This window comes from Apis laboriosa, unplaced genomic scaffold, assembly GCF_014066325.1.
Source record: "Apis laboriosa isolate Shangri-la unplaced genomic scaffold, ASM1406632v1 scaffold149_cov153, whole genome shotgun sequence".
Lineage (NCBI taxonomy): Eukaryota > Metazoa > Arthropoda > Insecta > Hymenoptera > Apidae > Apis > Apis laboriosa.
In genome coordinates this window covers 738517-763795 of record NW_025221797.1, presented here as the reverse complement: position 1 = coordinate 763795, position 25279 = coordinate 738517, and the positions used below count along the sequence as shown (strand labels likewise).

General features: G+C 37.6%; 1 protein-coding gene across 1 annotated transcript in view; it reads right to left on the bottom strand.

Moving 5' to 3' along the window:
* The window catches only part of LOC122710532 (putative uncharacterized protein DDB_G0282129), a 57203-nt gene that overhangs the window by 15391 nt on the left and 16533 nt on the right, over positions 1–25279 (bottom strand). The window contains exons 3-5 of the mRNA XM_043928440.1: positions 24002–24137; positions 4230–5203; positions 1899–3486 (exon numbers count right to left, since the gene is read on the bottom strand). Coding sequence (XP_043784375.1) covers positions 1899–3486; positions 4230–5203; positions 24002–24137 — 2698 coding nt within the window. The remainder of the gene's footprint in view (positions 1–1898; positions 3487–4229; positions 5204–24001; positions 24138–25279) is intronic.

Sequence of the window (25279 nt, the reverse complement as noted above, 5' to 3'; positions counted from 1 at the left end):
CGCATTGGCATCATTCTAATATGTACCATTATTTACCCTACACAGCGCTGATTTCGCCCGTAGGCAATGTCACTCCGAAGCTCACGCGTTAGAGCTTTCGCAATTTCGATGCTTGGAGGGAAGTTGCCAGCTCAAACTCCCATCAGGCGCACAACTTAGGGAAGCTCGTGAGCGCGACACTGGTTGCAGAACGAGGGACCAGAAGCTTAATCAGCCGATTAATTCCGAACGCCTGCTGATGCAGCCCGCAAATCGTGGCCAAATTCAAGTATTAAGGGCTATCGGTGATCGATGACGCATAAATCTACGAGGAAATCCCTACCTCTATCCATCTTTCTTCGATCGAAGGAGCATTAAAGTATTGAATCATCAGATCTTTGGATGACGTAAATTGCTATTTTGATTGATTAATCTTTTTTTCTTTTTTTAGTTAATTGTACAAGATTTGTATTTTAATTTCCTAAAGAATTACGATATATAAGAGTAAATGTTCTAATTTAAAAAGATAAAAGAAATCTTATCTTACATCTTAAAGAAAGTTTAAAACATATCTTATAGTAAGTACATTTAAAATCCTTTAAAAACTCTATATAACTTTTATCTTGATAAAATTTTAATCAACTTTATAATTCTTCCCCTTGAAAAAATCCTAAAAAATATCTCTCTCGTTTTTTTTTTCTCTTCGAGATACAATATTACAAAATTAATTAGAGAGATGCTTTTTTTTTAATTGTTATTTTAATTGTCTCTAAATTCTATGAAATATATATTCTTTTTCCAGATGCCCAAATTACTAATTCGTTTCTTCGTCCAATTTACCTTTCATCAAAGGTTCAAACCAACGAACGAGATTCAGAGGTGCAAATCACGATAATAGATTCACGTTCGTCGTGTTATGCGTCGCATTACTACTGGGAGTAATCTGTGTTTATACAGCGGCAAGCAGTGCATAACTGATTCGTCGTGACCGGACAAATCGAGTTAAGCCTCCCTGGATTCTCACTTCTCTAGTGACAAGTACTCTATTTCCACGCTTTTGAAAAGTTTTAGTTCACTTTGCTGAAGTACACTCGAAACATTTCACGACTTTCCAAACAATGGAAAGTTTCGAAGGGAAATACACACGAGGCGACGTTAATTAAAACTTTCGAACTTGCGTTAAAGGAACGTTCCTTAAAGAAACACCCTGATTGCAAGGATAAATTAACACGATGTAATTGAACGAGAGAGATCGAAGGATTTAAAAAGAAACGTTTCTCTCTCTGTTATTTTATACGAATGGCATTTCTGAATTTCATTCCAATTCGAGAGAACGACGATAGATAGGAAATTAAGTGTACGAAGTGTTATATCAAGGGATGTGTGTGTTGATAACGTTAAATATTTAGCCTCTGAGAGGGATGCAAGCGCTAAGTGAAGCTTAACGATATTAGCCGCTGTCTGGAAGGTTCATAACGATCAGCATCAAATTACGGTGTCCCCCTGCGTTGATAAGTATTTAGTTCATCTCGAGATGCCGAAAGTACGGTTTTTAATGGCTAGACACTCGATTAAAGAAGGGAGATACCATTTACTTCGTTGGACAAGGAATTTTTAGCGTGTCATTTTCCTCGAGACGAAAAAGATTGATAGAAATTATAATTTCCCTTATGAAAATTCTTACATGTCACTTTATCAATCAATTATATTAATGCAGCAGGATTCTATTGTAATTAATCCAACAGGAAAAACATAACAGAAGTCTCTTAGATATCTTTACTACTTTTTCATTTAAAAAAACTTGAGCTTCAAATAATTGGATCAAATGACATACCGAAAATTTCAATACACCAAACGCAACGTTATCAAACGATCGCCAAACCCTCTTCGAATAAAAATCATAGACTTGCGAGACTTACCGAACAACGCAGGCGGTTCGACGTCACGCACGGAAAGACTGGAGGATGCCTGGGATCCGCTGGATTCCGTGCTCTGCATGCATCTGAGCCTCCTTTTCAGTTTCGGCATATCGAACGGCAAGTCTCTCAAATCCACGCTCGTCGCGCTCCCAGACGTGGTTGCGTCCTGTTGCATAAGCAATCGCCTTCTACGCAGCTTCGGCATGTCGAAAGGAAGATCGGAGAGCTCGGGCTCGTTGTCCACCAGATTGATGTTGTCCAATTGCGGTTTCAACAAGTGGAAACCGAACGGTTTGCACTTGATCCCGGCCCGCGACTCGATCGAGATTCCGCTGTCCGATCCTTGGATCTCCGCATCGCCCGACGACGAGGATTGCAGGGCCAAATTGATCAGATTCTTGTTCTGTGGCGTCCGCCTCTTCTTGAACGACGTGTCCATCGGCGAGGTAACCGAATTCGTGTTGCCGGTGTTCGTGTTAGTGTTGTTCGTGGCGGTCACGTTGTTCTCGATGGTCACGTTCTCCTCGGGCGAGGCTTTCTGCGAGTTGTTGTTCCGATTGTTGTCCGAGGTCTCGGACGCGGGCTCTTGGGACGATTTGTCAGAGATGGGGGAGAGTATGTGCAACTTGTTCGCGTGGTGGGTCAAGAAACCGGTCATCGAGGGTTGCTGGTGGTGGTGGTAGCAATTCGTGCCGCCACTGTCCGAGCTGTGGGAGCTGAGGCTGGTGCTGTGACGGCTCTCCGAGCTGCTCGTCGATCTGTTCCCCTCGCTGGTGCTGCTTCGTAGCGACTCCATGCTGCCGCCGCTGCTACTCGTGGCCATGCTCTCGGTGCTCGAGTAGCCCGGTCTGCGTCTGCTGGTACGCAGTTTGAATTCCAACAGGCCGACGTCCCTTCGAGGCCGTAACAGATCGCTCTCGGCCTCGTGGGGCCTCCCCTTGAACTCCATGATGGGCTTGCTCTCGCGGATCAGGCTCCTCGGTCGTTGCCTGTCCTCCCTCGGCCTCCCTTTGAACTCTAGGATCAACTCCTTGTCGAAACGTCGCCCTTGCGACGACTCGACGGTTTCTTGAGCAAAACTCTTCGGTCTACTCTTGATCTCGAGGATACTGCCCTCGCTGCTCTGCGGCGAGTCCTTCGCCCTCAACGAGGACTTGACAGGCAATCTGAGATCTTTGAGACGCGGATGGTCCGGTTGAGAGGGTAGATTGGGCGTGCTTCGTATGTTCAACAACAAGTGGTCACGATTGCCGTGGAATTTGGCGGGCAATGGTGCCGTGGATGGCGGCGACGGTGTGTAACCGCGGGCCGGTAATCTCGGCGAACCGGTCTTCTCGTCGCTCGAATTGATCTGGAGGGATTCGATGTCCTGGGACAGAGTAGAAATATTGTCTGATTGCTGCTGTTGCTGCTGCTGCTGCTGCTGAAGACGGCTCGGAATAGGTTTTGGGCGGAGAAGTACGACTTTGCGTCGATCTTTGTTGCTGTGGGATTGGCCAGCGTACGGAGCTTGCTGCTGTTGCTGTTGCTTGGACGTGTCCGTCGATGAACTCGTTCTGCTCACTGGTATCGCGCTGCTGCTTCTTATCTAATTGTCGTCAAACGATACTTATTTGTTAGGTAAGTTCATAATCGATCGAAAGTAAGTTCATCGTCATCGCGAGGGTGGATTAGTCGAAGACTGATCCGGAGAATTAATTCTGTCTAGAACGTTTCGAGTGTATTAAAGATGAATTTATACAATACGAAGGTCTAATTACGTTCTGCGAGAGAAGTATACGGTTCGACCGCAATTAAAGTCCAATTTGCGCTTGATAGGGGGGAGATTCATAGTCCGTGTTCGGGAATCCTGTTACATTTTCAGCTATATTGGACTTTAATTGGTTTTCATTAAAGACTGCCGTGCTTACTTCCCTATAATACCGGAGAACGGGGCGGGTCTGGAAAATGAATTGCAAACACAGATGTTTACGTCAAAAATAATCCCCCACTTGTACTTTTCCTTTCACAAGCGAAACAAAAAATGATGTTCAAAATATTAAATTATCATTTTCCAGAAACAACATCTTGAATCACATCTCGTTTAACTCAACAATTCTAATCGTAAATATAATTCTGAGATATGATCTATTAGATGATGATCTATTAGATCATCGATAATTCTCAATGAAATTTTATGCAAAGCATGATATCACGCGTGGAGTATTCTTTTTCCACGGAATATCTCTTCGAAATCAATTTTCAAGGGTTTAAACAATAAAATCATTCATATCGAGAAACGTTTAATTTTCGAAACAAAGTTTCCTTTCCGTTCCAGATTTTTTGACGTACCTGGGAATGCAACACGGGATGATTGGTGACCCGATCGAGATCATCGAGGTCATCGTCGGAGCGATTGACCTTGCAGTCGAAGGCCGTCTCGTAGAGGTGACGTTGCCTAGCCATCTCTTCCTCGTCTTCCTCCACCTCCACGTCCTCCTCCTCCTCTTCCTCGCCCTCGTCCTCTCCCTCCACGTCGTCCTCGTCCTCGACGAGTATCGGCTGCGGGTCTATCCTCCGTGTACGGCGTAGCTTGCGCACTTGGTGCCGCGTTAACTGCGGCTGCCGTTGATCTAGCTCATCCTCCTCTTCCTCAGCCGATGCGACGCAGGTACAAACGGTGGTCGGTAGGTCATGGCTTAACAATCTATGAGGAGGCATGAGGGTGTGATCCCACTCGGTGATGATGCACGACGAGAGGATCTCGTTTCTGGCTGGGACAGCATGCTCGCTCCCCGATGTGGGGCTCACTAGATCCTGACTCTGATAATGTTGCTGTAATTGATGTTGCTGTAGCTGCTGCTGCTGCTGCTGCTGCTGATAATGTAACGGCTGCTGTGGTTGCTGTTGCTGCTGTTGCGGTTGCTGTTGCTGGGACGAATAGGAACCCCCATCACCCGCCACCGAGTTTCTCTTCGGTATACCGGGTGTTCGAGACCGTTCACCCGGTACGTCGAGGCTCACGCTCTTTCTGTATCTGTTCGGTTGTGATTTGCTTATTTGCTCCGGTACCTTGAACAAGTCGCCGTAGTAATAGGGCGATGGGTGACGGACCGGTTGATTGGACTCGGTTGGCGATTGATCGGTGAGATGAACCAGGGCCACGCAGTCGACCAACGCCCCCTCGGTGGAGCTCAACTCTTTCTCCCTGTCTATTGATGGAGCGCGCGTCGAGGTACACGCGTACAAACTGTTCTTGCGTTTTCTGATGTCCACACGCCGACCCTCCTCGTCATCCTCGCAGGAAGAACCGGAAGCGGATGGATCTGGAAGGAGAATTCATCTTGATGAGCATAATTTATAGATACAGGCAGAGGGAAGAGAAATATACGTTAAAATATAAGTATTTTTCAATATTTGTTATATTAAATATTCATTTCTGTATCAATATACTTGCAAGATTAAATGTTTCAGGGATCATTCGACTAGTAATTTTAAAATTTCCAAACGTTTGGAGATAGAAAGAGAATATCGAGTCTCTGTGACAACGATACAACAAGAGGAAATGTTTGAGAGGATTTTAAGAAAATGATTTTCCGAAACGGCGCGGAAATTTTCATAATCGTTCTTCTTATAAGAGCATCTAGGGTTGTTGAAGATAGAGATGCTTATGGGGGAGAAGAAATTGCCACGAAATGATGGGAGGCACTCCTTAAAAATCACTTCCTCGCCTAGCGAGATATTACCGTAATGGTTTTTGGCCGGCTGACACGGCCACCATTCTTCCCTCTATCCTTTTTTCCCCCATCGTGCGTTTTCACCTTCGTTTCACCGCCATCCTCTCGTTTCCTCGAGTTTACGAGGATCGTGTCACGAGGATCGTTGGGTAAACGGAAATCGGCTCGGTGGATTGGAGGAGGCGGGAAATTACGCGGACACCCGGTATATTAGGCAAGCAACGCGCGGTACAGAAAGGACTGGAGATAATGGAGGCATTATGCTCGGCCGGAGGAGGGCTCCACCGAAATCCTTCCTCCTTTGGGGTGGTAAGTGCAAGAGGCACACCATAAACCACGCCAGAAGCTGTTTCTGACAGGAAACCACCTTCATGGATCTAGCGAAAAACTTTTCGAACGGAAGCAAAAAATTATTATTGGGATCCCTGTCTGATCTCTTGGGAAAGATGTTTAATGGGGTGTCGATTCTTTTTCCGGATTAAAATCGGGGAATGTTCTCTTGTTTTTTGTTTTAATGAAATTAAATTAATTGAAATTATCGAACAAGTATAATAATTAACAATTAAATAGATTTTTTTTTATTTTCATAGTTGATGGAAAATGTTCAGATATTTTTTTGGTAAAATTGATAATGGTTTTTGTTTTATAATACAAATAACGTTTAATTGAAAGTAAAATGTATATAATTTTAATGTAAAGAAAAAATTTCAAGTGAAAAATGTTTGACGTTTGTGGAAATAGAAAACGTTAATATATAGATACGAGATTCTTTAAAACAAAAAACATTTATGAATTTATATTTAACACAATCATTACTTATTTCCAAGCAATTTCATTATCACGAGGTTCCTGAAATTTTGTCCACCCCATTCGAATATAAAAGACCGCGGCCAAACAATGAAACGCGAAATGAGAAATTAATTCCTGAACAATGAATCTCGGAAATTATAACACGTGCCATCTCTTTCACGAAATTGCACACGTACAGCCTCGTAAAATTTCCTTGTTCTCTTCGACTTCATAATTCGTTCTAACGCGGAACAATGGAACACAGAAAAATTTTACCACATACGATTCCTTTTTTTCCGAAAAATTAATGAATTAAAAATTAATTTTCATTTCTTCATTCTTATTATATCGCGTTTTCTAATTTGCGTGTCATTATTTCTAAGCTTTTAAAAAATTTGGGATGTTTATTGGGAAATTTTTGCTGGATTTTATGTTTCTTTAACAGAATTCTTTCGAAGAAATCGAGGGATAAATATTAGAATATAGATAGTTTCATGGAGGATTAATTATTTATGCAAAATTTAGTTTTGAATGCATCCTGGAAACGTACCAGGTGGCAACAAAGGGATCACTTTGCGACCATTCGACATGTATAGTGAATTGATGTATCGTTGAAATGGCTCACGCCCAAAACATCCATCATGTTTCCGTGTCAACGACGTTAACGTTCGCATTGCACGTTGCAGGAAAACTGCGATATCGTTCCGAGTTTTGCGCGATATTGTTGTGAGAGAGCGATGCTCGTGTGAATAGCTCTTGACATTTAGAAACTTATAAAAGAAAATGGCATGGGATAATCGGAACATTGACAAATTCTTCGTTACGTTTCTATATTTTTAGAATAAATTTTTATAAACTATTTGATTTTACATGTTTAAATTATATATAAAATTCATAAAGATTTTTATAAAAAAGTCAAATATAATGATAATTTTTTATTTTCCAATTAATAAAATTTAAATTTCAAAAATTAATATTTCTCAGTAATACTTTTTCTTTTACAGGAAAAAGAAAACTCTCTCAAAGAAATCTTCACGAGAAATAATTGAATAATTTTTAAAAGGAATCCATTGGAATTATTCAAATTAAACTATTCAAAATATCAAATGAACTTATACATATAATACTTTCCATATTTAATACATGACAAAAAATTTGTTTAAAAAAATATTATCATTAAAATAACACATGCCTGATAAATGTTATACTACTATATTACTTTTGAAGATTATTCATCAATCAAATAAATAATACAACGATCTTCCATTTAATATCTATCAACAACTGCAACAAAAAAAAATAACGAGAAAAGTGATAATAATTGTGATAAAAATTGAGAAAAAAACCAAAGAATTTTTATCAAACACGCCTTCCTTCTAAAAACTCCAAATTGCAAAGTATAATTCATGTTGAAAAACGAATTCATACTAATCATTCACGAGCCGAGCACCATCTCTGACGATGAAAAGATACGAAAAAAACGCAATATCGGGACAGGGTCCGCGGTTATGCCTGAAAAATTATATTAAAGTAATATAACAGCGCGAGAGGAGAAGGGTAAACGTAAAGCAAAAATGGAAGGTAGCATGAATATGCATCCACAGCTGGTTCGTTGTATAGCTGTTCTACAAGACACTGGATCAAATCTGAGAGAGAAATAAACGTATTAAGGAAACGGCCTGCCGCTTGATTGCTTTCTAAACGAGAAATCGATATCCGTAGGGATGTATCAAAATAGAAGAAGGAGATTAAACTTGAACCCACTATGTTTTTATTAAGAATCTTTTGCCAACGACTTAGATACAAATTAAAGTGTAATCGTTTGAGAAAATATTAGGATTTGACGAATGATTTGTTTGTTTAAGATATTTGCCTTGGATGGTATTTCGTTGGTTATATCATATCTATTATTATTATGGAATTAAAAATAACAATAAGATTAAATATGAAATTTACAATTATTATAATGGTAATAATAATTTAAGGTAAATTCTTGTTAATTTCGTTATTTTTTTTCATTGGTGTATCATTGACAAATGTTGAATTATGAATGATTTATACATTTATTGACATAAATTATTAATATCTACGATAGAATTATTGATCCAAACTACCATCATGAATATTCATTGATCTATTCATTCATCTGTAGACTATTTGAATATGTTTTAGTATACCTCTATAGCACGAATCATTGATACGAATTACTTAAAGATACGCACAATTGAATTATTGACCTATTTAAAATCGCATCTATTGAATTATCTGATTAAATATGCAGGGTGACCTAAAATCAACGTAATACGCTTTTTATAATTGACTTTCATACGAGGAATGAAAATCCTTAATAAAACAATTCTATTATTATTATAAAATTCACTTATTAAAAACTCAAATATCTCAAAAATTATTCAATTTAAATTCTCCAAATATTGATTATTTTATTCTCTATTATATATATTCCATTAATTTACAAAACGTTATTTCTACTAAAACATTTATAAAAAAAAAAAAAAAAGAAAATTAAATAAAGATAATATTTAATATACACAATATATAGAGTTCCTCGCAAATCAATACTCTTTTCTATCGAAATAAAAAATAAAAACTATCGAAATGAATCGAAATTCCACGAAAATTCTAATCCAAAACGATCGTCCATCGTCGAAAGTTCGTTTGAAGTCGTTCAAAGCGCGATTAGTTGGTGTCGCACGTGCACCATTTTCAATCATCCCCTATCGGGGATCAGCCGAAGGACGCACACGCGAGGGGGATGGATGTACGTACACACACGTTACCCTGGCGTAACGCCAAATTGCACCGATATTGATTACCGATCGATAATCAGATTTGCGAGTTATCCGCAGACTGCAGCAAGGGGCAGAGAAATAACGGGACGAGTCGTTGAATGACCGAATGAATTATGAAGTAAAGCGGCCATCGAGGACGTGCCACACGATTCGTATAATATATCGCGCGTATCTGTGGAAACGCAAGGACAGTCCCACGAAGAGGACCTGTGGATAACAGCGATACGTGAGAGGTCGCTTCACTGCTTAACGAGTGATGTATCGCTTGCGGGAAAACCGATGCGTAAATACGTGAGATGCCAAGGTGCATTATGAGATGAGTTATTGAATACACGAAGGGAAAATCGGCGAAGTCGGTGGATATTGTTGTATGCGGTTTTGGGATGTTTGATGATCTGAATTGAGAAGCTTTCTGGAAAAGCTTACTTTGAATCTGTCAGAGAACGGGTAATTTTAGATTCGTAAAGTTTCTTTTATTTCAACATGATTTTTCTCTCTTTTTCTCCTTTAATATTATTTTTTAATTTTCAGAAATGATGAGAATAGAGATTCGAAGTTAATAATACATTGGCAGATTAATGAACAATGGTGATTGATTATTAATCATTGATATATACCGAATTATGAATTATGAATTATTCGATTGAATATATTTTTGTATATCTCGTTGACACGAGCTACTTGATGATATCCACGATAGAATTATTGACTCAAACTACTTAAACTCACATCGATACAATTAAAAATTATTTTTTCCTGATCCAGAATCATCGTTTCCTCCATTCAAAAAACCTACAAACTTTATATTAAAATTAAACTTCGCCTATTATTTTCTTCCAATACTAATTTTCTTTTCCTTAATCATATACTACATTACAATTGCAATACAAATACAATACAAATATCACAACAATTCCTAAAAACATACATATTCTCACACATCTACCCCTCAAAAATGATTTGCACAGAGTACACGTGAGATACGTAATCGTAGAATACATGAGACAATATTATTCAAGCGGGATAAATCGATAATATCGTCGAGAAAGTGTTGGTGAATGAATCAACGCAACAGTGGCGCGTAGTAGAATGAACAGTATATATGAATATACGTTGCGATCGACAAGCAAGCCGGCCAAGGGGAGGCGCAGCGTAGAAATAGACTGCACGCACGTACATTTAGGGTTCACGATGCGCTCGAAGGGTGTACCGTCTACCCCTAATGAATCTATTAGTGACGGCGAGCGACGACCCCTACTGGCAATCGCCGCAGATAACGCGATGCGCTGTTTTGCGTCGCGTGCACACTCTGTTTACACGTACTGGGAGATAAGTCGACGAAATATTCGGCGGATTATTTCTGAAAAGCGATATTAATCCTTTTGGTAATATCGGATATTACGGCCATTCGTCACGAAGGGGATGATTATAGATTAAAAGTAAAAAACGAAAGAACTTGGCCTTCTGTCAATTAGAGCATAATATTTTTGATTATGATAGAGAGATGATGAAATAAGAAAATATAAGAGTTATAATTATGAATGTGATATAGTAAGGGTATTCCTATAGTGAGAAAAATAATATAATGTGGACATTTTTTTAAGAGTTATTTGAAAGAAAATGTATAAAATTACTTGATTTGGAAAAATTTCCATAATTAGCTTGAAACCTAACCTTTTAACTTACTGTTAATTAGAATAGAATTAATATTAATATTTGAAGATAATATTAATATTTATGTTATTTCTTCAATTCACAAACAAATTACCTATTGTTCAAATAAAATATATATTTTTGCCTTTGTATTTTGATAGAGTAGAAAAAGATACTAGAAATAGAGTATCTGATTTCGATAGAGGGGGATTTGCAATTAGAACGAATTAAATTCAATTAAATTCAAGGGATAACGACATTAAAGATCGCAATCTCTGACGATCTAGTGTCAAGGTCGTTGTTGTAGATTAATACCTTGTACCCAATAGCTTATCGGAATTCGTTTATAGAGATCGGTGCAATGTCGATTAAGCTGATTGCCCGTAGAGATTGTGCAACGTAGCTGATTGTTTTGTACAGCTTAACGAGGTTGTACTGACGAATGTTAATTGCTGAGATAATGAGTTGTTAGACCATAGTATGGTGTGACTAATATGGAACGAATCGTCCCCTATTTAACATGAAATGATTCCTCGCTGATTGTTCTACTGTAAGTAGAAAATTTTGTCATGATTTAATCTTGATATAATGATTTTTTATGATACTGTTATGACTTTTATAATTTTTTTTTAAATAATAATGATTCTGACTTGTGAAAATATTGTGAAAATATTTTTATTATTATATTAAAAAATAATTACAAATATATAAAAATTACATAATTTATTTGATTATTAAATTTTATGTAATTTTTAATATTCGTATATGAATATTTTCAAAATTTTTTTTCTTTAATTTAAGCCTACAAAAATTATAGAAAACTTAGCAAATTTTAATGTGTTATTAATCCAACGATTCAATAAATCAATTTACTTTTAAGCACAAATAAAGATTATAATCTACAATCAATTGGGATGCAATAAATTAATCCTACCATAATATTTGCTTTTTCAGAAACAAACAATTTCTTCCCTTCGTGTTCTCGTGTTACTGCAACCAGTGGAGATATTTGAACCTTTGTTTGTCGACTTATTCTGTTCAAACAATACAATATACGATTAAATGAAAACTAAATATTAAGGATCTGGATGAGTCAGAAAAAAATTTCAATTCAAAAATTTTTATATTTAAAGAGTTATAACCAACTATGTATGAAAAATATTTTTTTATGTAAACTTAAGTCAATTATTTGAGGATTGTAGATTTCACTATCATAAAAGGGGATCGTGATTCGAGAAATGTTGGGAAATATTGTTATTACACGTTTTAATATTTGGAAACGTATCTTCCAAACAATTTCTTCCATTTCAGAGTTCTTCATTGTTATAGATATGCTATCAAAAATTCCGTATAAAAATCAGAATAATCTCCCTTATCCAAAAAACGTCTCCTTATAATAAAAAATTTAAAAAATACTTTCAATATGATCAAAATTAAATAAGTCAAACATTTTATTCTCATCACTGTCATACTCTCCCTCCATCCAAATATTTAAACATTACACCTGACAATGAACAGTCGACGTCAACAAATGTTACGAAGCATTTTCCTTCGAAAATGAAAACGGCATACCGTGCAAAACGATAATCCCGGAATAAAATGTGCCGGATTTCATCAGCCCTATAAAAACCTCCAAACTGTCACTTATACAATCTTCCCTTTCTCCACCGCGATTCGTTCAATGGGGGAGGAAGGCAATGACGAGAGAAATTCCGGCGAAAGCTTTATAAAAGAGCAAGCCTCATCGCCCTTCGAGCCACTTCACTCTCCTTTTTATTAGATATTGTCCTCGTAACATAACCGGGGTGAGCTTGGTTTCCATGGAATATGTGGATCGTAGGATTGTATCGTTGTAAGAAAAAAAAAAGAAGAAGAAGACGAAGAAGAAGAAAGAAAAAATTGGAAGAAGGGTGGAGGGCCTTAAACGAAATCACGGAACCAGGCTTCGAAGGCTTGTGATCCTTAGGGCTTCTTAGGTGGCGGGTAAAGATTACTGGGATGGCAAACGAAAGCCAATCTCTGGTTATTGGTTCTGGTATAAGAAGAATTCATGGATACGAGCGTGGAATTGGACGAATCTCGCGGCTGAAATGTGTCAGCCGTGTCAAGGGTCATCGAACGATCGGGTTAACTTATCCGACCGGTCTAATAAGTCTGGATGAGGCTTCCTCGATACAACATTCTTGTGTTTCCATATATATATATATTGTCGTTCTATTTATTCATTTCTCTTTTTCTTGTGTTAGCAGATTATGGATGTTTATGCGAAATAAATTTTCTATGAGCTTGAATAAAAATTTTGAGTATTCGAATAAATAATTCGTGATTACAAGACTTTAATTATAAGACTAGATTCATAAATTATAATTCTTATGTAGATCTGAATTCATATACCTAAATAAAATTAAATAATAATTCGATTTACAATCAGAAGAGCAAAATACATTATTAAGTTTACCTCAAACTTAATTAAAAACTGCATTAAATTTTAAATGTAGGAAAGATACGAGGATAAGAATGAAAAGAAAAACTTGAAGGAGTAAATTCACGAAAGAAGAAATCTCGTTACAATATCTTATAAAAGAAACTCGCCTTCCCCAAAATGTAACAATATTAATAAGCATCTACATAGGAAACGCGATTAAAACTTTCTTTCGATATCGAGTGATCCTAATCAAAATTTTTCTTTTGAACATCCGATTCGTGGCTTTCTTTAATACACGTTCCCTTAAAGCGTAAAGTGGCAGCTACTAACGAGTCAAGGTTACGAGGGAAAGAAATTGCGCAAGGAAAGAATGAATTAAGCTACGAGGCAAGAGATTTTTTACTTTGAAAGCGATTCGTTCCCCCGTATGGCGTATACAAAGAGCACAAACACAAGTTGGTTGACGAGTATCGCATTACAGGATGATTGAAACATCCCTTGATTACAGAGATGATCTCTTTGACCGTGACACACCAACATCACGATCTTATTCATCCCCATCTCGATCTGATATCGAAGAGCGAACGACGAATTTTATATTGCAACGAATTCAACAACAAATTGTAAATTATTATAAAGCAAGTAAAAGATACATTGATAGCTCACAAAAGTTCTGGAGAGAGAGTATAATAAATTTCGTCGAGAATAAATATCGAAACGTACTTATTTCTCCCCATTTCGTCGTCGTTTTTCTCGAAATGGTGCCCCTCCCCCCATCAAGATCCAAGGGGCGCGGAAAAGACGGATTCCAGACGGTGGCAGCCGGTAAATTTAAAAAAGACGCAAGAAAAGAGCAACGCCTTTGAGCGTTTTGAGTGGCAATTACACGGTCTGTCCTCAAATTACTTACTCCAGTAATTTTATTCTGTACCTCGCCCCCTCTTCCAGACTCGCGTCTTTCCTTTCGTCTATCACCCCCTCTTCCGGCTTATCCTTCAGAGAATCACGCGGCCGGAAATTATCTTAAAATGCCATCCCGTCGCTCTCCTCAAAAGAGGAACATCTTACGCAGTTTTCAGTCGAGAACACGTCAATACGGGGAGAGAGGGGGAGAGGAGGAGAGGAAGGGTACGATGCCGAAAAGTTGGCGCGGAAGAAAGGGATTTCCTCTTTTTTTTTTTTTTTTTTTTTTTTTTTTGAAGAAAAGAACGGACCAACTTCTGCCCTTTGTACTCGTCCCCAACCTTGAAAGATTCCAAGAAGGAAACAGGTACACCTTGACGGAGAATGCGTTTGAAAGGGACGTATTTCTCGTATTCTCGAGTCGAGAGACGCATCTTATGGGGATAAGTATAAACAGCGCGTGTTCGGTTGTTTTTACCATGAGACGTTAGGAAAATTGTTTCATCGTGTTACGTGCTGCACCGTGAATTTCTTGAGGAGTTAATTCTAAAAGGGTGGAGTGAGAGCATCGTTTAAGATAAGCAGACAAATATTGTGAAATTTTTAAGTACACGAAAAATGAACGACGAAGAACAATATTCTTTATAATTCATCGATGAAAGTAATTCATTATATTCCATGAATAACACATAAAAATTGTGTAAAATATATCTTGCTGATCAATGAAATTGATATACAATACAATTGCTCCTTAAATCTCTAAGCTCTATCGACAAGCAATCCTGATATCCTCGAAATGATCTGTACAACGAAACTCTGGAACAAATAATAACGTCTTCGTCTCTAGAACGACTTTGCGAACAAGCTTCTGAGAGTCGGATCTCTATTCATAGTATGCACGAGTGAACCGTGTGCCACGTTTAGCCAAGTTTAATCCACGAATTTCCACCCGTCCTAACTCGAGGGAAAACGCATCGAGGATCGAATTCGCGGAAAACTTTCCCCCAAATGTCCAAATCCAATAGTCGTGGCTATACGCCGCGGCTAAATTGAACGCTCGATCTAATTTAACTCGATCCAAACAACCCTATCGAATGCCCACGTTTCCCTGCCTCGACACCTGAGGATTCCCTGAAAAAAAAGGAATAAAAGGAATAAAAAAGAAAAAAAGAAAAAAAGGAATAAAATGGTCGCCCTAAACTCGATTACATACCTCGTTCCGAAAAATCATTTTACATCCTCCTCGTGACGAATATCTAACCGAGAGAGAGAGAGAGAGAGAAAGGAAGAGAAGAAAGAGGAGCAAAAGGAAATGGGAAAAGAATGACGTGGAAAACGTAGGAAAAAGCGAATAGGTAAATAAGATGAAAAGAAAAGAAGAGATGTAAAGAGAGAAAAAGATAGAAAAAAAGGGGGATGGAATGAAGGAATGAGGAGGAAAAAGAGATAGCCCCCGTTTAGTTCGATCGATTTTAGCAGGAATAAAATCAATGTTTGGCCGGTTGCAAAAGGGTTTCGCGACAGGCGTGCGGGGGAGGTGTCCGGCGGAGGGCGTCGAAGCTGTCGGTCGCAGTGATAGCGTGGCGCGCACGGATTATCCGCTTCCCTGTCGGTAGACATTGCTCGATTGAAATCTACATCGGTGGTCACACATGGCCACGAACGTTTTGCGGCCGAAGGGGGGCAGGTTGCTCGTTAAGGGCGCGGTCTCTGACGAGTTGGGCCACAGGTCAGATTGCCCACACCGATCCCACAAGCAACTCTGTCTCTCATTTTCTTCGATTCCACCCCCTCGCAAATTGTTCCGAATACGGTTTACTTTCGTTTTGCGATTTAATCTTGTACAGGTGCACGAGGCGTTTGTTGATTCAACGTGAACGAGACGAAAGTTGTTTTAGATGTACGGCACGTGGTTTATATGGTCGATATTGATATAGTGGATAGACGGAATGGATAGCGATTATAAGGGTGAAATTTTGTTGCCAGCAAAATATCCCTAAAACGAGTGGAATTGATTATATAAGATGATATCATAATCATTTCAAATGATTTGTAAATTATTTGTATGGAAATGGATGATAATGAATGCATAAAAAAATACTTTCTTAACTTCTTTGATACTTTTGTTTCAAATTTTACAAAATTGTTTAAAATTTTGAATCGTTAAAAAAAACATTAAACAAATACTTTCATACTACAAATACTACTCTCTCTCTCTCCCTCTCTCTCTCAGATAATTCTCTCAAGTCATAGCCACTGATTTCCGAGATCACTTTCACCGAGAAGTTTGGCACCAGCAAGTATTTCTTGTCGGCCTGCTGAAACATCTGACACGAAGATTAGGCTAAGCGTTCGCGAAATTATCTTGGAACGATATGCAAATCGCGGCATAAATGCTAATTGTAATTGGCCATGAAATGAATTCAGGGATCCTTCGTGTAGGGGCGCGACGTCCTTACTGCCAACCTTTGGCTCGATGCCTCCTCGTTTATGGCGGAGGAGGAGGGGAGTTTGTTTGAAAATTTCCTTTCCCACCTCGTTCCCCGATGTCCCTAACCCAAGAGGAGACGTCGTTCCGCCGCGCGATAAAACGGGGACAAAGCTTTGCTCGCGATTAACAAAAGCGAGCAGGCCGACAAAGAATCTCGTGTACACGTACTGTGTACGTAGCTGCGACGAAGAAAATTTAACGCGAGACGTACGTGAGACGAATGAAAAGAAGATCTCTCTATCAAAAGATCTCTAGCTCTCATTTTGAGAAGGGAATACGAGCGAGGGAATGAATTTCATCTTGCCATTTTTAACAACTCTTCTAATAAAAATTGTTCAAATTAATTGAACAATCTCTGTCTTCCCCCAACAAAGAAAATCCGATCTTCTCTAACTTCCAACTGTCACTCGAAGAAGAAGACACGCGAAATTGTCCATGGATTAAGATCTCTCCTCCACCATTCGTCCAGCGACGGAGACATGCCGTTGACAGTTTGTAAATGATCCGCGCGAGGGAGAGGGAATGGAGGAGCTCGAATGTGGAGCAGAGAGGAAAAGCGGCGAGGCGGGGGAAACGGAAATTCAGAGTACGAAGAAGAGGGAAAACGGGGTAAAGGGTGGGAGGGTTTCTCCCGTTAACTATTCATCTTCGCGGCAATCCAACAAACTTTCCACCCTTCCGCCACCCTTCCCCCTTTTCCAACTTCGAATGCTAAAACTGTCGCACCAACCATGGTGTCGTAAACATAACTCGCGATCTCTACCTCTTGATGCCTCTCGCCGAGACGCCATGATTCCATCGAGCTTGATCTTCGACTGGAATTCAGTCGAGGTTGAGGGATGATAACCAAGGATGGGATAACGAAGAGACGAAATTGATTCGCGCACGAACTATGGAAAATTTTATTTCCGACTCAAAAAACTCATCCAGAATTGATTTCAAATTTTCCACGGAAAGAACAAAAAGAAATATCTCAACAAAATTGTTATTTCAATTCGAACGTAAAACGTTCATCGTTTTTCACGATGGAAACGGAATTTTCGCTACAATCAAAATTCTACCCCTCGGTATAATAATTACTCTCAGTTCGATTATTTAATATGCGAGCGTAGTATGGACAGCTGAGACAATAGACAGCGTTTAGCTAGCGTTTGATGTGAATCAAGCAACCCCTCCCTGTCGCACTAGGAACGGATGAACGGACAAACGGATGGACGGACCGACGGACGGCTTGTCATTTGCATACGATGAACCCGTAGCAGCGTTAACTGCTCGGGGACGCGGAACGAGCTACAAGTCACCTGGTACCGGTAATTGAAACGAGGGTAGCTCCGACCGAGGGTCGATCCAAGAGACAATCAGTACAGGAGAAAGTTCTTTCATCGGCCGAGCAATGACGAGGCCGGTACCTTCATCCGGGAAGGGAACGAAAGCGCTGATTAACGCGGCTACAATTTCCAGTTGCCCCCTTTACACGATTAGTTGTGCGGTTTTGCTTCATTTCTTGAAGAAATGTAAAAAAAAAAAAAAAAAAAATAAGTAAGGAGTATGCAGAAGGATACTTTGTAGAAATTGAAGCATAATCGGTAATAGTAGCAAGTTTTTACGTAATTGAAATATATTCCAACATTTGATATATAAAATTGTGTAAGAATTATATAGATGCTGAATTATATAAGATGTTTACACATAAATAATCTTTGTATAAGAATTAGTAAAGTAATGATTATAAATTTTAAATTATAAATTTTCATATACTTCAACAATAGATCATTATAATCGCGTAAATTCACGGATAAAACTTAGAATTTCACGTGAAAAATTTTTTTCATAAAAAGAACTTCAAAATTTCATCACCAAAATTCATTCAAGAGATAGAAGAAACAATTGAAGTCTCTTTTTGTTTTATCCCGATATCTCAATCCATTGTCGAGATATAAAGACTCAAAGTATCCATAGCGCTTAAGAGAGATTATGAATGGGCCCAGTGACCTACATTTTTTCCTGGAAGTGCGTACTACTTCCAGGAATCGCGTCTGTTGCTTGTCTGGACTTTGGAATAGGTCAGTGAGACGAGGCGCGAGCGAGAGGTCCGAGTAAGCGACAAGGATGGGAATAGTAAACGATCAAAAATTACCCTTTTCTTTATACGATGATATCTCGGCAACCGGAAGTCGTATCGAAATAAATGAAAAAACATTTTAAAGGGCAAGGTTCCACGGTCTTTTATTTGTTGACCGGAAGTCATTATTTTCGGAGTTATAGCGGTTTAAAGTTTTTCTAATTTTAATACGATTTAATCAAGTTTTAGAATAAAATACGCGATAGATATATTTATTTCTGGAAAGATTCTGCTTGTAACGATATTATTAATGATACAAGAAAGATTTGCTCGAAAATGATTACTGTGATTTGCAAGTGTAAATGTTATTATTTTTGATTTTGAATAATTCAATTTATTCAACGACGAATCATTATTATAAGAATACATTTATATAATTTATTCTTTTTAATACTGCATGATTTCATGACAAATGTAAAAGTGAGAAAATTCTGAAGAATGACATTTTAAATTTAACTTCAGTTCGTTTCATAGTGTCGAGGATTTTTGACAGAATATCTTGAAAATTCGCTTAAACTTTGTTGTCGGGAATCAGTTCCTTAATACCTATTAGACAAATACTTCACACTCATATAAGTTTTCTACTATTAGAAAATTATACGGCATCTTTTCTTTCAATTTAGAAGAACTTTATGGATATACATTTATAACCAAATACACATTATACACGGCAATATTTTTCCTTTCTCGAATTCGCAATCCCTTTTTCAATATTCAAATAATTCAATTCTTAATTACCAACGAAGAATCGAAATACCTTTTATCACAGTACAATGGCTGAAACCGAACCTTCCATCAAACTTTGATGGAAAAGAAAATCAAAAAGTTTGAAACCAAACCCAGCCCATATCCTGTTAGCCATAATTCCACTCCCAAGAAGAACGAAGGGAAACAAGAGTACAATGCTGGCGATCGTCCCAAGAAATCTCCACGATCCTCCCTTCCATCCATCCTCCAATGTTCCTTTCCACTTCATTAGGTTTTAATCGGCTGATTTTTAATTACTTCGGACGCCCAGGGTCCAGCAGGAGAAAGAACGCAAGAAAAATCTCTCGTGTCAAGGGGCCTTGTCGAAACGGTTAATAAGTCCGTGAAAAGGGTGGAAGGACAGTGGGAAGGGGGAGAGGGCCAGCTCGCGCCCTTGAAACTTTATAGACACTGGTAGCAATGGAACGAGGGCAGACCGGATGGGCAAGGGGAAGTTTAATTAAATATCACACGACACATCATGGGACGAGGTCGGTGTCGTTGGCAAGTAACGTCACCCGCACACCTGAAACTCTGAAAAGTTCGAACGAAATGGACTTGGACTTGGATCCGCCGGAAATGGGAGGGGAAACCAGCGGAAACAGACGTTAATCAGATATCCCTTTTTTTCCATAAATCCAATCCGACTCTGGAATTTTTATTCGGATACACCTAACCCTTGTTCTCTCGTCTCAACGGCCGATCCAATTCGCGGAGGATATTTTGGCCGATGGTACGGATATCGATGGAAATCCTAATTTCCCAATAATTCTGTCGAATGGCCGATTATAAACGTGATCCCGCGTCTGAATTCCACTCGTGGAAGAGGGAGGATTCTGTGAATTGTGCTTTCGACAGGGTAGATTTTTCTTGTTAAATGAGAAATCGTATATCTTATTATTCCCTCCCTTTTTTTGGTTACTTCTTTCTTTTAGTTTGTGGATATAAAAATTCTCTCTTCCCTTCTTCTGTCTATTGATGATGATTCTAATAATATCACTGAACTGTGTTAACTTCTCAATTAATTTTTAACAATTATCTCTTTTTATTTAATTTAATTATAATTTCTACAGTTCATAAAAATAATATATATCTCAAATATTTTCTATTAAATCTTATAACCCATTCCATATCTCATCATACAATTCTAATTTCTAAATCATAATAATTCTACATTTTCCATTCCAATATATTTCAATATACGAATTCTATCCTCGAGCTGACTTATCCAAAAATCGACTGTAACTACGTTTTATACAAATAAATCCATCCGGTTAGTTTTCACTACGATCATCCATTATGTATAGCACCGCAAATACGGATACGACTCTAACCTCGAGCAAACATCGTCCTCGACGATTAGAATGGCCTTCGTATCAGGGTAAGAAGTCCTTATCAAAGACCTTCGTATACGTTGCCTTCTGGCCAACATGCTCCTGTCATGACGATAAACATTTGCCCCGGCGTGTTTACTCAGGTCTCTCTCTTCCTCTCTTTCTCTCTCTCTCTCTCTCTCTCTCTCTCTCTCTCTCTCTCTCTCTCTCTCTTTCTCTCATCAAACTCGATCTCTGCCACGTTCGCGCGAATTAAAAGCCCATGAATATGATAAGAATGTAAATTTCACCGATGTGTTTGTCCAAGGTTCGTAGAAGCGATCTGCATAGGCGAGCGTTAAAATAGGACGTAGAAAATCCATTATACGTTTAGTTATGTCCTTCTATGGGTATAACTATAGGGGGTTAATTACGAACCGGAACTCTCGACATTCCAGAATGACGAAGCTTCGACCCTTGTTGAACGCTGAAACGGGTTTAACGAGTGGTTGAAGTTTATCAATGCCGTCCTCAGTTAATTTCGAATCAAGGAATTTGGAAAATTGATGATGGTGGAACAAATAGTGGACAGACGAAAGATCTCCTTCCTTTTTATAGGCTGTAAATTGTATTTGAGTGTTTAAATTGTTATTGATTATTATTAATGTTATTCTTCTCTTCGTTCATCTTATATGAACTTATTAAATTTTATTACCTTGAGTTTTTTTTATTATATAAAAGGAACCTACTTTCAACAACAAATCACATGAAAAATTGCATATTAATTCTATTTAATTCTTCATTGCAAATTATATATATTCCTAACAATTTCTTATGATACGATTTCATTTATATACGAATCATAACGTGATTAATGGTTTTTGAAAGAAAGATCTTTTTTTTTTTCTTATCAAGTGACCAATACGAGTTCCACGTGCAAATTTTTTTTTAATAGCAATGCGTTCCAGGAGAAAGAAAACGACCCTTCCGTTTCGAAAACGTTCGATTAATCCACGGGATTTGCTGGCCAACCTGTGTGCACCGTTCAATTATCGAGGGGCTCTTCCGCCTCTCTTACTCCGCGTTAACTGAGTTGTTGCCTCGATAATTCGTACATCGGAGTATCGGCCGTATCGCTGGGGGTTCACCGCATTAATTTGCGGCTCGGCGCGGGAATTTCTGTTAACTCTATAATCCGAAACTTACAGCCTCTTCATCGAATGCTTGGGCGACAGCTCAATTTCACAACCTCGTGAAATCGAGATTGAAAAAAGCGTGGGTTCACGCTACCATTTAAATGCCCCCAGGGGAGTATTCGGTTATTATGCCATTTATTTCGTGCGTGTAGTTCAATATTTTCATCTAATATCTTTGTTCGTGAGATTTTTCAATTTTTTTCTTTTTTTTTTTTTTTNTTCAGATATATATATTGGTTGTCGAAATATGCTTGTCAAAGAGGATATATTAATAATAATATGTATCGAATTCAAATCTGCTGGAAGAAAAATTTTATTGAATTTTAATTGTAAATATATTAACATGAATTGAAACAGAAAATTGTTGTTATATTATTAAAAGAAATATTTTCTGTTACAAATGATTTGCTTTTATATTTAAACAATTTTCTGTTAAATATTTTAAATTCCAAATTTTTTAAAAATTTTCTTTATAAGATAATGTTATAAAAATGGTAAGTTATAATAATAATAAAGAATGAAAAACACAATTATCTTTGATATTCTACTTATATCAAAATCCGAGTATAAATAATAAATAATATTCGCCTATGATTTAAATTATTAAATATTAAATTATTAAATAATAATTTTCAAATAATACCTTCTTATAGAACTACATATTTCAATTTTCTATGTATTTCTTCTTGAATTTTTCCCAGCCCCAAGCATAACATATATTATCACCGTGACAGCAAGAGAATATTTCACTTTAAATCGCCATTTTCATGAAATCTTTTGGCTCCAACTTTCATCGTGTAATCACGTACGTCATCATGGCATTCACGTTAGGATCCAGTATTACTACACGAACAAGAGTTTGGCGAGAAAGAATTTCGCACAATAAAGAGAAAAAGGTTGACAAGAAGAGGTTGGCAGAAAATTGGCCAGATTTTGTGCAAAAGCCAACCGATAAGCGGAAATCCGGAAACGTTGACTGTTATCATCCAGGCACAGGATAAATCTTTGATTTACAATCGTTTAAAGTTTATTTATTTTAACGTTGCCTCGCGAAACGATCGACTCATTACACGTTATCAAAAATTTATCGTTGCTCTTCTTCGTATTTTAGGATTTGTATTTACGTTCATCGAGGTTTATTATCGGTTGGCCTACGTGAGCCGTACCTCTCTGGACTGAATCTGTTAATATCGAGGCAAATATTGATTTGCAAATATGGGAAGTTGGATAAGTATTTAAACACAGGGTTTGGTGCTTTTTTCGAGAGTGTATAATCTCGAGAGAGAAAAAGAGAGAGAGAGAAAGTGATTGAAAATCTGAATAGCTTCGTTTCGAAATATTGTTCTTAATTTACCGTGTGATGTATCTCTGAGTGAGATTAAAAGGCAAATATTTAGAATCTCTGTCTGTATATTGTGAAAGTTTGAAATATGAAAATGTTGGGTAAATTTGTATTTCGAAATTGAAACGAGACAATTTATTTTGGATTGTTATTTAAAATTATTAAGTATTTTGTAAGTATTAATTTGAAAATTATTTCACTATTCTCGAAAATTTATTATATTTTTATACACGCATTCTTTATTCGTAATTTTAATTATTAAAATTCGTTAAAATTTTTGCAATTATTATATTACGTTAATTTTTTTTAAGATTTGATCAATTATTCAATATTAAATTTTACTCTAACGTTTATTGTTGTAAAGAAAATCTAAGAAAATCTAGATCAGATATTTCTTATCATTTCTTGCATAATCATTTATATAGTACATTTAAATACACGTTATAGGTCGCTAGACGAGACAAGCAGTAAAGAAGGCTTGTAAGCTTGTAAGCTTCTTTTAGTAGGCTTTTGCGGCGAGATACGCGCTAGCAAAGCAGTAAACTTCCATCAGGTCACAAGCACAGTTACAAATACGAAAGTTATGCACCACTTACCCGTGTAAGGTCGGCAATAGTTGCGATTTACTTTGCTGTAGATCGTCGGCAGGGATGTCTCAGCTCCTGGCTCGACGTACGCCTTGTTCTTACTATCCTTCGGGTCGCTGTATTGTTCCACAACCTCGACTTCCGCCTGAAAATAGAGCAGAAGATCGTTCCCTTCCGTTACAATTCCTCAAGCATCCCACAATGTCGACTGCTATACACTTTCCCAGATATTTATAAAAATAGTTTCTTTCTCTAATTCTATCTATAATTTTTTAGCATCTTTCAGAATCTTCGAATTCTAACGATGAAGAAGAGTAAAAATCTTCGTAAAATATTTGGAATCCTTTAGAATCTATTGAATTCTAAAAGGAAAAATTTTTCAAATTTTTTAAATTTCCAGAATTCGATAGAAATCATTCTAATCTTAACAAGATATTTTGTATCTATGAATAGTTACATTATAAATGTATGTTATAACATGTAGAGACGACAGTCTTTCGAAAGTAATTCGTCACAAGCAATTAACTAATTTGAGAAATATCAAGATATATCAGTGACATAAATATCAGTCACAAAGTTTCCATGATAAATTTAACATGTACTCATAAATCATTGAATAAAAAATAATACAATTCTTCATTAAGTTCCACCATCTAGGATACTGCATCGAGACTACCATATTCTTCTTCTCACTTTGAAATAACGAGAAATAACTTCATCAAAACTACATGATTTTGCGTAATTTCGTAAGATTATTTAAACAGTGCAAATACAACGGAACTCCTCTTTATGGAACGAATTCTATGCCTATTTCCTCACGACGTTTTCTATTCCAGCAACGTTCAAGACGTTCTATTAATTCACCAGAATGTTAAGTACCTTTTATTAAGCGCGGAGATTAGATATCCTCGGAGGAAAACAGGAAACGAAACGGGGTACACGGTTGTTCCGTTTAAGAGGAGGAGAAAGTTAAAAATGTTTATTCTACGACTCGGTCGGCCAACGCATTACCGCAATTGGCCGTGCTCAGGGCATGGAATTGCGTTGGACTAACGTGTCGCGTGCTTAGTCGAAGAAACTCGTGCAATAACCCCCGTTGATGGTATCCCCAAAGGGTCGAAGCTGGACGTTGTTAGCCAGCCAAGCTTTGGCTAGCTCGATGCCAAATTGTTACCGACCAAATAATTTGTGCCGCCTAATTTGATGTTGTTTTCCACTGGTATGTAAGAATCTCATTTCTTGAACGAGTTCTCCTCCCTTCTGATTATAGCTTCTTATTTATTTCTT